Below are 12321 nucleotides of genomic sequence, written 5' to 3'. Positions count from 1 at the left end.
ATTTAATACAACACGATGTTTCGGTTGCTAATTGTGGTCCTCTTTAGTCATTTAGGTGAAGCGGGGCATGCATTACAGCATCGTTGCCCTGCCTCTAACATAGGAGCGTGCAATCAAAATGTGGAAAGTGTTCAGAGTTATAAATATCTCACTTTTGATTCAAAGATGATTTTCAAAGCAAACTGTGAAGCTGTGTGCAGGAAGGAGCACCAGCAGCTCTCGTGTTTAAGAAGGCTTTCTTGTTTCCACGTTGATAAAACCATGATGGTTTTATTTCATCATGCTTTTATTGAATCTGTTTTGTCCTTTTTCTTGGTGTTGTGGTTTGGATAGTTATCTGAAAAGAGCAGAAACTCTGTGGTCTAACAGGTTGACTGATGAACCACAGCTGAATTTTCCTGTGCACCAGACAGTTGCAGCGGTTGGCTGGTTTCATTTTTCTTTACACAGTGAGATTTTTTTTTTCTTCCTCCCGGACAAAGGTTTCTGGTCCCAAACTGTAAAACGACAAGGTTTAAAAAGTCACTTTTGTGGATTACATGATGGCCAAAATTAGTATAAATTTTTGTTGTCAGTATTTTTTGCTCTGCTTTTTTGTTTTCTGTTGTTTCTTCAATTCACGAGACCAAATCTACCTACGGTTAAAAATAAAATAACCTGAACCTGAAAATGTTCAAATCAAGGATTTCCAGAACTGTAGTTCCCAACCCAGCATCCACGTAGAAGTTACTGGCAAATCTAAAAAGAAGGTTGGTTGCAAAGTAGTTTGCAGAAGAAACGGCTTAAAAAAAAACACAGCTGAACTTTGTTTGTTGGATACATTGAAACGTATTTGTAATAATCATAAATGAAACATCTTTAAAATATACGAGACACACCAAAAAACTTTTTAAGCCATCACATCACCTTCTGTGGTGATGTTCCAGATGTGCATGCTGGTGGTTTTAAACTTTGGAAAACTTGTAAAGACGACGTAGAGATCAGTCTAAAGTCCTTCATCCAACTAAGAGTCAAATAACAACAGTTTGGATGCTAATCTGTACTTAAGTGGGGAGATCAGTGTGTACAATAGCATTTCCCAATAATTTATCCAAACTCACTGGAACAATTAGCGAGTTTATAACCCACATAAACCAGATGCTGTCCATTAACAGAATAGAAAAGTTAACTACTTTGCCCTTCAGAGGAGGGGCTCTTCAAAATTTTGTTGGCTGAATGTCAATGTCGAGATCAGATACAGAAGCAAACACGTTTTTTAGTTGGTGTTGTGATGTTGGATATGCTGATTTCTGTTTTTTGAGCCAGTAGTGAAGCGACGCTTCTTAACAGCGGTATTTTTGCTATGATAGCTACATCAGGGAAGCTCAAATTGAAAAGAAAAGCTTCCTGCTCAGCTGAATCACAGTGTGACATTGTGAATGAAATCCCCAGTAATGAATTCTTGCACTGTGAGATGATTTCTGTGCAGTGAAAACTGAAAAACAGGAAATTTGAGTCAATCCTGTCTGATGTCTGTCAGGCCACCAATCTGATCACCAAGAAGGAGCTGCTGACCATGGACCCGGACACAGATGATGGACAGCTGGTTTATGAGATCACCACAGAGCCAAAGCACGGCTTCCTGGAGAGCAAGCTGAAACCTGGGAACCCCATTACCACATTCACACAAGGTACCGAAGCTCTCTCTGTTGCCTTTATATTTACAGCAGTAACAGTTTAACTTATTAGACAACCCATCCCTCTTAACTTCTCCTCCTCAGACAGCTTCGATCCTTGTCCAAAGAAAGACTCAGTTCATCAAATTTATCCAGAGAGTCTGTATTTAAAGTGGTGACACTTTTGCAACTCTCTGTGGCATGTTGGAACCAATCAGGGCCAAATCCTGATTGGTCCAGAAGCTGATATCCACACGATTGTGCTTATCCACTAAAGTGTTCTCAAATATATTTATATCAAAGAAAATTTCCATCAGCTCAACACAGGTTGAGCAAAAGAGTGGGTGCAGTTTTGCTTTTCCCCTCCTTCTGTGAGCTTTGATGTTTTTTTACTTTTCCTGCTTCAAATATTCATAAAAAATTAGGATAATTTTCCTTTTTTGTGTCATACTGAATACTAATAAACCATGTACTACATGTGCATTTTAAAAACTCACATCAATGGGCTGATGGTGTACGATATTAAAAGGAAATGAAGGCTACTTTTTGATATGCAGGATGGTTATCTTATCAGGTTAGTGTGGGATCACCGCAGTCATAGTTGGGATATACTGTGTAAAGCTGCAGTTAGTGCCAGTTTACGTTTCCAAATCAAACCCTTATGACTCTTTAAAATGAAGCCATGGCTTTCTGACTCCCTTCAAGTTCAATCTTTTTTCTCTTCTGAGATAGTTTCATTTGAAGGACTTTTTAATGCCTGAGGATTAGCTATGCCTCAGAGCAGTTGGGACTCACATATTGGAAACCCGCTGCTCCTGGGCTTTCCTTCTAAACTCCCTCAACGGATGACATAAACCACAAAGACTTCTCTATCAGTGTATAGAGAGCCACCTGTTTCCTTCACTGCACCAGTTCAGTGTTGCATCGGTGCCCTCTTCTGTTCATCCCGCATCCTTCGTGCCGCTGCAGAGAAAACTCGGTGCCTGTTGGAAGGTAGAGGAGGGGAAAACAAAAGACTCCGTCACATTTTGTCTTCACAGTGAGAAGGAGGGACAAAAGCTTGACCCCACATTCTTCGCTCTGATCATTTCTCCGCTGAACGACACCACCTATCTGCTGTATTTCCCGTTGCACACGTTTACTCAGCTAATTTGCAGTTTAAATCAGCAGTGCTCTCATTATGAGCCTGCTTATGTTCACCTCAAGGCTGCAGACGAGGATCAGTGTCAGCCTGCTGTTGTAAAATGTTGATCCTCCAGGCTGCAGAGAGCAAGTATAAACAGCCACTTTGATGTGTCGCATGCTCAATTTGAAGCTTGTAAACATCATTTTCTTAATGATAATAAATTTCCAATAAGTGAAATAACCCTTAGCCTGAGCACGAGAGATGGAGGCAATATGAATAAATAAAACAGATGAGATTTCTAGTAATCAACATCATCCCGACTGTGAGCATTTGCTCCCATATTCTGCCAAATGCTTGTACGCGATCTAAAAATTATGTTTGAGATATTACTATTCTGGATATTAATGCATAATTTAGTACTGTCTTCATCTCTGTGGTGTTTATGCTGAGCTTCCTGAAGGTCATTTGGCCAATTTTGAAGCAGCTGGGCTCACATCTAAGTGTTTCCCTTTCTACAACCTTCTGTGGAAGGTGTAAATGAGCAGAAACCCAGAGCCAATAATAACTTTCACATTCATTTCCAGGCTATTTTATTTCTCCAAGTACTGTGAATTGGCCCAAGGCTGCAAATTATGGAAGTGATATTTTCCAAGAAATGCCTTCTTTGCAAAAGATTTTCACTATTAAGATTCAATCAGTCTTTTTTGGGTGTCCCCCTCCTCACAGTAAATTTGTGTGCAAGCATAAAAATCAGCACTAATTGTCTTTACAGACCATCGTGTGAATTTGGCTCTCCTGCTGATTTAAAAACCTGCTGCAGTGCTTTGTGACATTTCTGGCATATTTAAAACATTATTTTCAGCACATTTTGAACCCGTGTGGTCGTTTTTGACTGACTCCCATCAGACCTGATCTGAGTCAGTTCACTTCTTAGTAATGGTATTTTATTAAAATTGAGTCTGAATGGCTAAAATAATTATGTTCATCTCCTTCTGAGGCAGCGTTGAGCTCAACTTCAGGGTGAGGCTCTAAGACATTCAGCGGGATCTCACCTGGGTATCTTTCCTTTAGAGATTATCAGTGCACACCTAACTCAAAGGAAATTATAAGCAAGACCCAGAAACCAGAGAGCTTATACTTTATGTCTCATCTGGCCTGAGATCTCCTTGGGATCCTCTGGAGGATCAGAAAAGCATTGCTGGGTGGAAGAAAACATGACGGTAACAAAGTAAGAAATCGAGCCAAACGGCTACTGAAACATGAAGTGATTGAAACATAAAAAACAATTGGTAGACATGAATGAACTGATGAAGAAGCATTAATAGAAGCACTAATACTAAAAACCCCAAACAGAGAAATAAATTTAGACTAATGTGGCTGTTTTTCTTTGTAGCCGATATCAATCTGGGTCTGATCCGGTACGTGCTTCATCAGGAGAACGTCCAGGAAACCATGGACAACTTCAAGTTCCTGGTCAAAGACAGCAAACCAAATGTGGTCAGTGACAATGTCTTCCACATCCAGTGGTCCCTCATCAGCTTTGAGCACAAAAGGTCTGCACCATTTCAAAGAAATATACATATTTTATAAAGATTATCCGTTGGACACCCACCCTTTTACCTTCCTACTTCTTCTATTGGCACCACAGCTACAATGTGAGTGAGAAGGCCGGCACAGTGGCGGTGACCGTGAAGCGAACCGGTAATCTCAACCAGTACGCCATCGTGCTCTGCCGCACTGAACAGGGCAGCGCCACCTCCACGAGCAGCGTCGGATCCAGACCTGGACAGCAGGACTACGTGGAATATGCTGGGCAGGTAGAAACTCGATATTCCACGTTTAAAAAATGAACATTTCTCTTTTAATTGATTTTATTTCTCTCCTGTGAGTTTGTGTTCTTCATTTAGTCTGGAAACCAGTAAATGCTGCTAAAATCTTATTTATCTTTGTAACAACAAAATAATCCAAGGTTAGGTCTTACTTTCCTGTTCATGAACTTGTGGACCACAGCATCAAGCATAAAAACAGATCCACGGCTTCGAGCAGTTTTTGACCTTAACATCTTGGGAGTAACGTGAACCTGGAATCTTTTTGCATTTTCATCAGTTTTAAGTGGAGTACAACAGGAACGTAATGTTTGTACTACAAACATCCTATTTCAGAGGAAGAAAATCAGTGGTCCTAATATGGAACCCTGAGGTACTCCTTTGTGTACATGGAGGTTTGAGGAGGAAAAAGATTCAGTAAAGTGGGCACACTTTTGCTTTACTTGACATTCAGTGACGTGTATCATCTATAACTAGCCTATGTTAAGTTAAGGTTTTGTAATCACTTCTTTAATGCCTCCTTCTCATTGTTTTCCAGGTGCAGTTTGATGAGCGTGAGGACACAAAGGTGTGCACTATAGTCATTAACGACGACAAGGTGTTTGAGGGGATCGAGAGCTTCCATGTGGAGCTCAGCATGCCCGTGTACGCGCTGCTGGGTGGAAACACGCGCGCTGTCGTCAACATCAACGACACAGAAGACGAACCCACTTTGCAGTTTGACAAGAAGATTTACCATGTCAATGAAAGCTCAGGCTTAATCCATGCTCCCATTGAAAGGAAAGGTACACACTGCAGAGGAGTTTCTAACATTTCATGTTCCACGAATTTTCTCATAATTTCTTTCTTTTCATTTTCACTTTAGTTCCTGCACACACTGTGTGACCTTGTTGTCTCTCTTCATTTCTGCTCAGGTGATACCTCCAGCACAGTCTCTGCTCTCTGCTACACCGTAGCCAAGTCAGCACAGGGCAGCAGCCTCCACGCTCTGGAGTCCGGCTCTGACTACAAGAGCCGCGGCATGACCACCGACAACCGAGTGATCTTCGGTCCTGGAGTCAGCATGTCCACCTGTGATGTTAAGCTCATCGATGACAGCGAGTATGAACTGTCCGAGGAGTTCGAGCTGGTGCTTTCAGACACCTCCGATAACGCACGCATGGGCGACGTGTCGGTGGCCAAGGTCATTATTGATGGACCCAACGATGCATCGACTGTTTCTCTTGGAAACGCCACGTTTACTTTCAGCGAAGATGCTGGTATGAGCCTTTTTCGTGCATCCACCAGCGTAATGTCTTTATGAATTCATATTTCTTATTGCGTAATTAAATTAAATTTAAGTAAAAAAAATTAAATGTTTCAAACGGCTAATAGCTTCCTATAAAAAACTAGTGCACTGGTAGCTAGCACTTCACAATAATCATTAGCAATGAATGATAGATTAGTAGTTAATTAAACTTTAGTTACACATATTTATTATTAGCATTCTAACTAGTAGTAATCATTTTTTTTGACTGTATAAATGATCTATAAACAAACATTAATGTTAGTATGATAGATATTTTAAGAGTGTAAGAGTTGGCACTTGGGTTGGCATAAAACCTGTGAACCCACTCACTGCGTAGTTTCACTTTCATCACAAATGATAACAAATAAAAAACCCAACTAGGCTTCAAGGAAACTTAAAGAAGTCCAGACGCTTTTCTTTCCAAGCCCCTTAGACTACGATGACCTGGATGACTGAGAACCTTCACAGACAAACTTTTATCACGTGTGAATGTTGGAGATGATCACTGCTCCACTCTCCAGAAACACTGAGAGGTTATGCAGCCAAAATAGATGCTATTGCCCGAGTTGAAAATTAAGCAAATAAATATAAAGTACAGGTGTAACTAGTTAAAAACAGCACAAAGCCAAAGTACATTTAAAACAACACAGTCAAGGTACAGTCTAAATAATACAGACTGACAGAGTGGCATGGCAGCTCAAAGCAGCTCTGAATAATAAGCTCTGCTTTGCTGCTCATTTTAAGCTGGTGGTGTGATTGATGGTGCGGCTTGATTGAAGCAGGGATTGGTGTACCAGAACAATCAAGCACAGTGACAGTCTGGGAGCTGGGAGCTGGAGGAGATGGCAGAAAGCGGAAGTAGAAGCTCCAGTCCTGGACAGGGCCTAAACAGGCTACGAAACACAAGCAGATATAAAATAGAAGAGAGAAGACCACTTTAGGATCATGTTAGGACTTAGGTGGAAAACTGGTGTCACTGGTTTCACTGGTAATCCATCTGCATATCCTGGCAGCAGCTTTAAATGAAGCCTTTGAAACCTTAATCAAACAACAATAACGTCTAAGGTCATCGTTAAGAAATACATAATGTAAAAATGTTATATGGAATGTCATCAGAACATAATTTTTATCATCAGTACGTCATGAATAATTTATAAAATAATTATTTGATACACATTTATTACCATATATTATAATATTAGGTGTTTGTACACATGACAGTATTTACAATGATTTAATATTTTAAAAAATTACATAATTTATAAGTAATGGTTATATTTTCTTTATTACTTTTTTATATGAGTTGTTTGAAGTGATGCCTATTCTTATAGCTCTCCATTAGGAATTTAGGGCATTTCCAATAGTTGTTAGAAAGTAGTCTTTGTATGGGAGGTTTCATAATGGATACATTTAATGATATTAGTGTAACCAGTTTACGTGCATCATGTTTTGTGGAAACATTTCTCATCGTCAGTTAGATCACTGCACTCTGTGATATTTTACTTGTTTCATTTATTTAGGAACATTGGACGTGTTTTGGAGCATGACACAGAATAGATTGTTTCCTCTCTTATAATTAGCATCACTGACAGCTACACTGCGCCTCATCTTTCTGCTGAACTTCTTCCACTTCTTTCTTTTTCTCCTTCTTCTCGCTGGCGTAGCTTTGATCTTTGATACAAAGGTATCTTCCCCACAGTGTTGAACAGACAGTATCATTAGTTGCAGCTAAAAGAAGCTGCGAGATTCAGTTTCTGTGTCACTTTGTTCTTAGATCAGGATTTAAATTACTTTCTATGTAAAGATCAAAACAACTTTGTAAATTAGTTATTAATATCTTATAACCCCTCAAAAACACAGCAACTTCCCACATTTCACATTTTTTTACCTTGCATTTCACTTTTCCCTCTCTCAGGCACAATTGAAATACCAGTGCTGCGTCATGGCAGCGACCTGTCCTCGCTGACCTCTGTGTGGTGCGCCACCCGACCTTCAGACCCTCCGTCAGCCAGCCCCGGGGTCGACTACATTCCCAGCTCCAAGAAAGTGGAATTCAAACCTGGAAAAACTGACGAGGTGAGGACAGACTTCTCACCTACAGTCGAATTCTATAGTTTATATTTTAAGAATGAAACAGTTATGTTGTTTCTCTTGTTCTACATGTTCTGTGTGATGGGTGATTAAAAAAAACATCCATCATCCTTTTTTTTAATGCACCCTCACACTGCAGTCAGTTAACTTCAGGTAGGTCAACTTTTGTCCAACTTTAGGAGTGGCAATGATTTTGCTACAACAGTGAAAATAGCACGGAGACCCCAGCACAGATGTCACAGTTATGTTATCGTCCCAAACAAAAACACTTGAGCCAGCTGTGCAATGGGCTATCAGATAATTGATAAACAGGATGGAGGACAGTCGGGGATGCTGGGTTAAAAAAGCAGCTTGTAGACTGTGAGCAGATAAAGCAGCTTGAACTGGATACGCTGTATGAAGTTTTGCCTCTGGGATGCGTAGAACGGTGTCAGCACTTGTACACAGCTGGATCTGAGTTAATTCTTCAACACTGACATCTTTACGTACAGTAGATGAACATTTTTTTATAACATCATCAGCCGAGCTCACCAAGTTTCTACTGCAGCTACCAGGAAGGTGTTTTTATTCCTCGATAAATAACAGATTCACCCGTATAACCCTTGCAAATCATTTAATCTGACCTCCCTTTTTTAAACAGACGTGCAGTTTAACCATCATGGATGACATCCAGAACCCGTCCATCGAGGGGTCTGAGTCCTTCGTGGTGTTCCTCAGTTCTCCTCAGGGTGCTGTCCTCCAAGAGCCCTATGAAGCCAACGTCATCATCGCGGACACGTTCCAGGACAGTACGTCCTCACAGAACAATCGCAGGCTTTAATACACATGTGTCATGTCAAACACCCTTCATTGATCAGATGTTGGTCGCTCTCTCTCAGTTCCTAACATGCAGTTTGAGAAGAGCTCCTACACCGCGAAGGAGAAGGATAACCTTCTCCACATCCCCATCATCCGGACCGGCGACCTCTCCTTCAAGTCATCGGTGCGCTGTTTCACCCGGACCATGTCCGCCATGGTGATGGACGACTTTGAGGAGAGAAGGAATGCAGATGAGTCGCGCATCACTTTCCTCAAAGGAGAGAAGGTAAAATGTTGAGTCAAAATGTGACCTGATGTTTGTGTCCTTGTTCTCAGACTCTGCTCATCAGGGTGCTTCGATTGTGCATTTTCCAGGTGAAAAACTGCACAGTTCACATCATTGACGACTCAGTGTTCGAGCCTGAGGAGGAGTTTCAGGTGCATCTCGGTACACCGCTCAGTGACCACTGGAGCGGCGCCATGGTGGGAGCCAATGATATTGTCACTGTAACCATCACCAATGAGGAAGATGGTAAGCAGGCGCTTGATCGCCATGTGATTCACATTAAACAGGATTTACTGATATGCTGTCAGAGAATAATGATAGGTTTTATATCATAAAAAGAGCTACATATATACATTTTACATCCTTTATCTGATACTAACATGAAAGAAGCTGAGGACTTTTATTTTGAAAAAACATTCCCACTTTTTTTTTTTTTTTTTTTTTGGGGAATATTGAAATGGTTCCTGAACAAAACTCTCAAAACTAAGTTGTGAATTACTGGGTGATGGGTTTATATAGATTTAATAACCAATGAAAACGTCGTCACCATTCCTTTTGTTTCCTGTTGACTGCATATTTGAGGTATATCATAGTCTACTTGCACTTTTTGAACTATGCGTCACTAATTTTTTCAAGTGTGTGACCCCTCAGCCTAATTGCTGATGTTAGAATAACTGAAGCCTGGTATGGATAAAATATCCTGAGTATGTTGAACTTGCTCCTGATTTCCAAACTAATTTTAAGATAATGTTCCTCGTTTTTTCTTTTGGTCAACTTCTTTTTTTTTTTTTTTTTTCTTTTTTTTTTTTTTGTGTGTCCCGTTTGGATCTTTAGCCATCAGAATTGTTGTCTTAAGGCCAAGAAAGATGCCAAGCGGATTTATTTTACCAAGTGGATCATCATGGCCTTGCCATATTGGTCCATTTGATTGACCTTTATTATAATTATGAATTTATTTTATTTTCAGTTGCTACAAACGGGACAGACATGACTGGGGGATAGGACAGGGAGAAAGAATGAAAGAAAGAGAGGGAGAGAAAGAAAACCAGAGGGGAGAAGAGACGGTGAGAAGGGGGGAAGAAAGAAAGAAAAACAAAACACCTGGATCACCTGTATGGAGAAAAAAAAACAGAACAGAAAACAAACAAAAAAGAGCAACATGATAAATACAGCACCATCACAATAAACTAGCTAGCAGTAGATATCAGTAGATACTAAATAATAAACGATATTGTGCAACACGCAAGATAGACAGCGCACAATGTGCTTTGAGGCAGCAGCCAAGAAAGCTGTAGTCCTCGTCTGTGAACACCCGTGTGTACACCTGTGTGGATCAGCATGCTTGTATTCCAAAGGTCAACTTTTGGTCAACTTCAACAAATAATGTTTAAAAATCCTCCCGAAGCACAGATGTATGTGACACGAATTGATTCCCTGACAGGCTCATTTTTAATTATCGCCTGGTGCCTGATGTTTGTATTTATTTATTTCCATCAAAAAAAAAGAAAACGAGTAAAACCTTAATGGAGGTGGGTTTTATTATACCGCTGTTCTATAAGTTTTAATTGGATGCACCTGTTATTTTGGAAGCTGATTAAAAGTTTTATATGTGCAAATGATTGACAGTCAGACTTCTCCCGTTCCTCCAGCTCCCACCATTGAGTTCGAGCAGGCGTCCTTTCAGGTGAGAGAGCCTCCCGGTCCAGATGGCATCGAAGTGCTCAACATCAAAGTGATCCGCAGAGGAGATCTGGACCGAACGTCCAAGATCCGTTGCAGCACCCGGGATGGATCGGCCCAATCTGGAGTCGACTACAATCCCAAGAGTCGAGTGCTTAAATTCACCCCGGGTAAGTGCTGAAAATGCTCCTCGTTGGGACTTGGGAAGAGTGTTAGTGGGATGATTTTACTGGGAGTAAATATGTTTTTTTTTTCTCCATAGGCATGGACCACATCCTCTTTAAAGTGGAGATTTTGTCCAATGAGGACAGAGAGTGGCACGAGTCCTTCTCATTGGTCCTTGGGCCTGATGACCCAGTGGAGGCAGTGCTTGGGGAGATCACAATGGCCACAGTGACCATTCTGGATCAGGAGGCGGCAGGAAGTCTCATCCTACCTGCCACGCCTATTGTAAGGAACCTTGGAGGATACATGAAGCAGGAGCAGTAGAATAGCAGAAGTGGAGGATATGTTCAGCCTTTAGGAGAACTTTAGCATTCAGCTGAGAACTTAATCTTTTGTCTATTTTCTGCAGCACTTAGAGAACCTGTCACTTGAAACGTCTCCACTCCTGGCAAAAGCACATCTCTCCCCTAATACATATTCAGAGAACTCCAAAAAAGCAGCAGCAAACGTGGGCAGCATTTTCCCTCAGGCACTTGTTTATAGGCTTTTACATTTCTTATGCATTTACCAGAACCACTTGCAATGAATATATCTATTCAGCTGCCATTAAAATATTATATGGTGGGTGATTTTACCCCAAACGACTTTTTAGGAGGAATCTCATCTCATACTGTGTTTTGTACGCCAGCCCCTTGAAATGTAAAAGCTGAACTCCTCTCATTTACACGATCTCCCACCCTCCTTCCTGCTCAGGTGGTCTCTCTCGCTGATTACGATCATGTCCAGGAGGTGATCAAAGAGGGCAGCAAGAAGACTCCCTCTCCAGGTTACCCTCTGGTGTGTGTCACACCCTGTGACCCTCACTACCCCAAGTACTCTGTGATGAAGGAGCGCTGTGAGGAGGCGGGAATCAACCAGACCCAAGTTCACTTCTCGTGGGAAGTGGCGGCTCCCACTGACACCAGCGGCGCCCGATCCCCCTTTGAGACGGTCACAGATACAACCCCGTATACTAGCGTCAACCATATGGTGAGTTAAACTAAGGAGTCAAATAAATCTGAAATTAAGAGGCGAATACATTAGGTTGTTATTTAATAGGATTTATTGGCAGTAAGACAATAAAATTATGTTTAAAAATTTTCCCCTGTGTGTGGAAACTCTCGTGTCTCTCAGGTTCTGGACAGCATTTATTTCAGCCGGCGCTTCCACGTTCGCTGCGTGGCTCAGGCCAGAGACAAAGCTGGACACCTGGGAACACCGCTGAGGAGCAACATCGCCACCATCGGCACAGAGGGCTCCATCTGCCACACACCCGTCACCACGGGCACCGCCAGAGGCTTCCAGGCTCAATCCTTTATCGCCACACTCAAATACTTAGACGTCAAGCACAAAGAGCACCCCAACCG

At 41.4% G+C, this 12321-nt stretch overlaps 1 protein-coding gene across 4 annotated transcripts in view; it reads left to right on the top strand.

Moving 5' to 3' along the window:
- fras1 (Fraser extracellular matrix complex subunit 1) overlaps positions 1-12321 on the top strand; it is a 297426-nt gene that overhangs the window by 275515 nt on the left and 9590 nt on the right. For all 4 annotated transcript variants that reach the window (XM_026186631.1, XM_026186630.1, XM_026186633.1 and 1 more), the window contains 13 exons: positions 1520-1670; positions 4175-4334; positions 4430-4598; positions 5146-5392; positions 5522-5866; positions 7811-7971; positions 8627-8774; positions 8865-9070; positions 9160-9316; positions 10720-10920; positions 11013-11200; positions 11669-11944; positions 12089-12321. In XM_026186631.1, the coding sequence (XP_026042416.1) occupies positions 1520-1670; positions 4175-4334; positions 4430-4598; positions 5146-5392; positions 5522-5866; positions 7811-7971; positions 8627-8774; positions 8865-9070; positions 9160-9316; positions 10720-10920; positions 11013-11200; positions 11669-11944; positions 12089-12321 (2642 nt within the window). The remainder of the gene's footprint in view (positions 1-1519; positions 1671-4174; positions 4335-4429; positions 4599-5145; positions 5393-5521; positions 5867-7810; positions 7972-8626; positions 8775-8864; positions 9071-9159; positions 9317-10719; positions 10921-11012; positions 11201-11668; positions 11945-12088) is intronic.

Source organism: Astatotilapia calliptera, chromosome 12 (genome assembly GCF_900246225.1).
Source record: "Astatotilapia calliptera chromosome 12, fAstCal1.2, whole genome shotgun sequence".
Classification (NCBI taxonomy): Eukaryota; Metazoa; Chordata; class Actinopteri; order Cichliformes; family Cichlidae; genus Astatotilapia; species Astatotilapia calliptera.
This window is presented reverse-complemented; position numbering and strand designations above follow the sequence as displayed.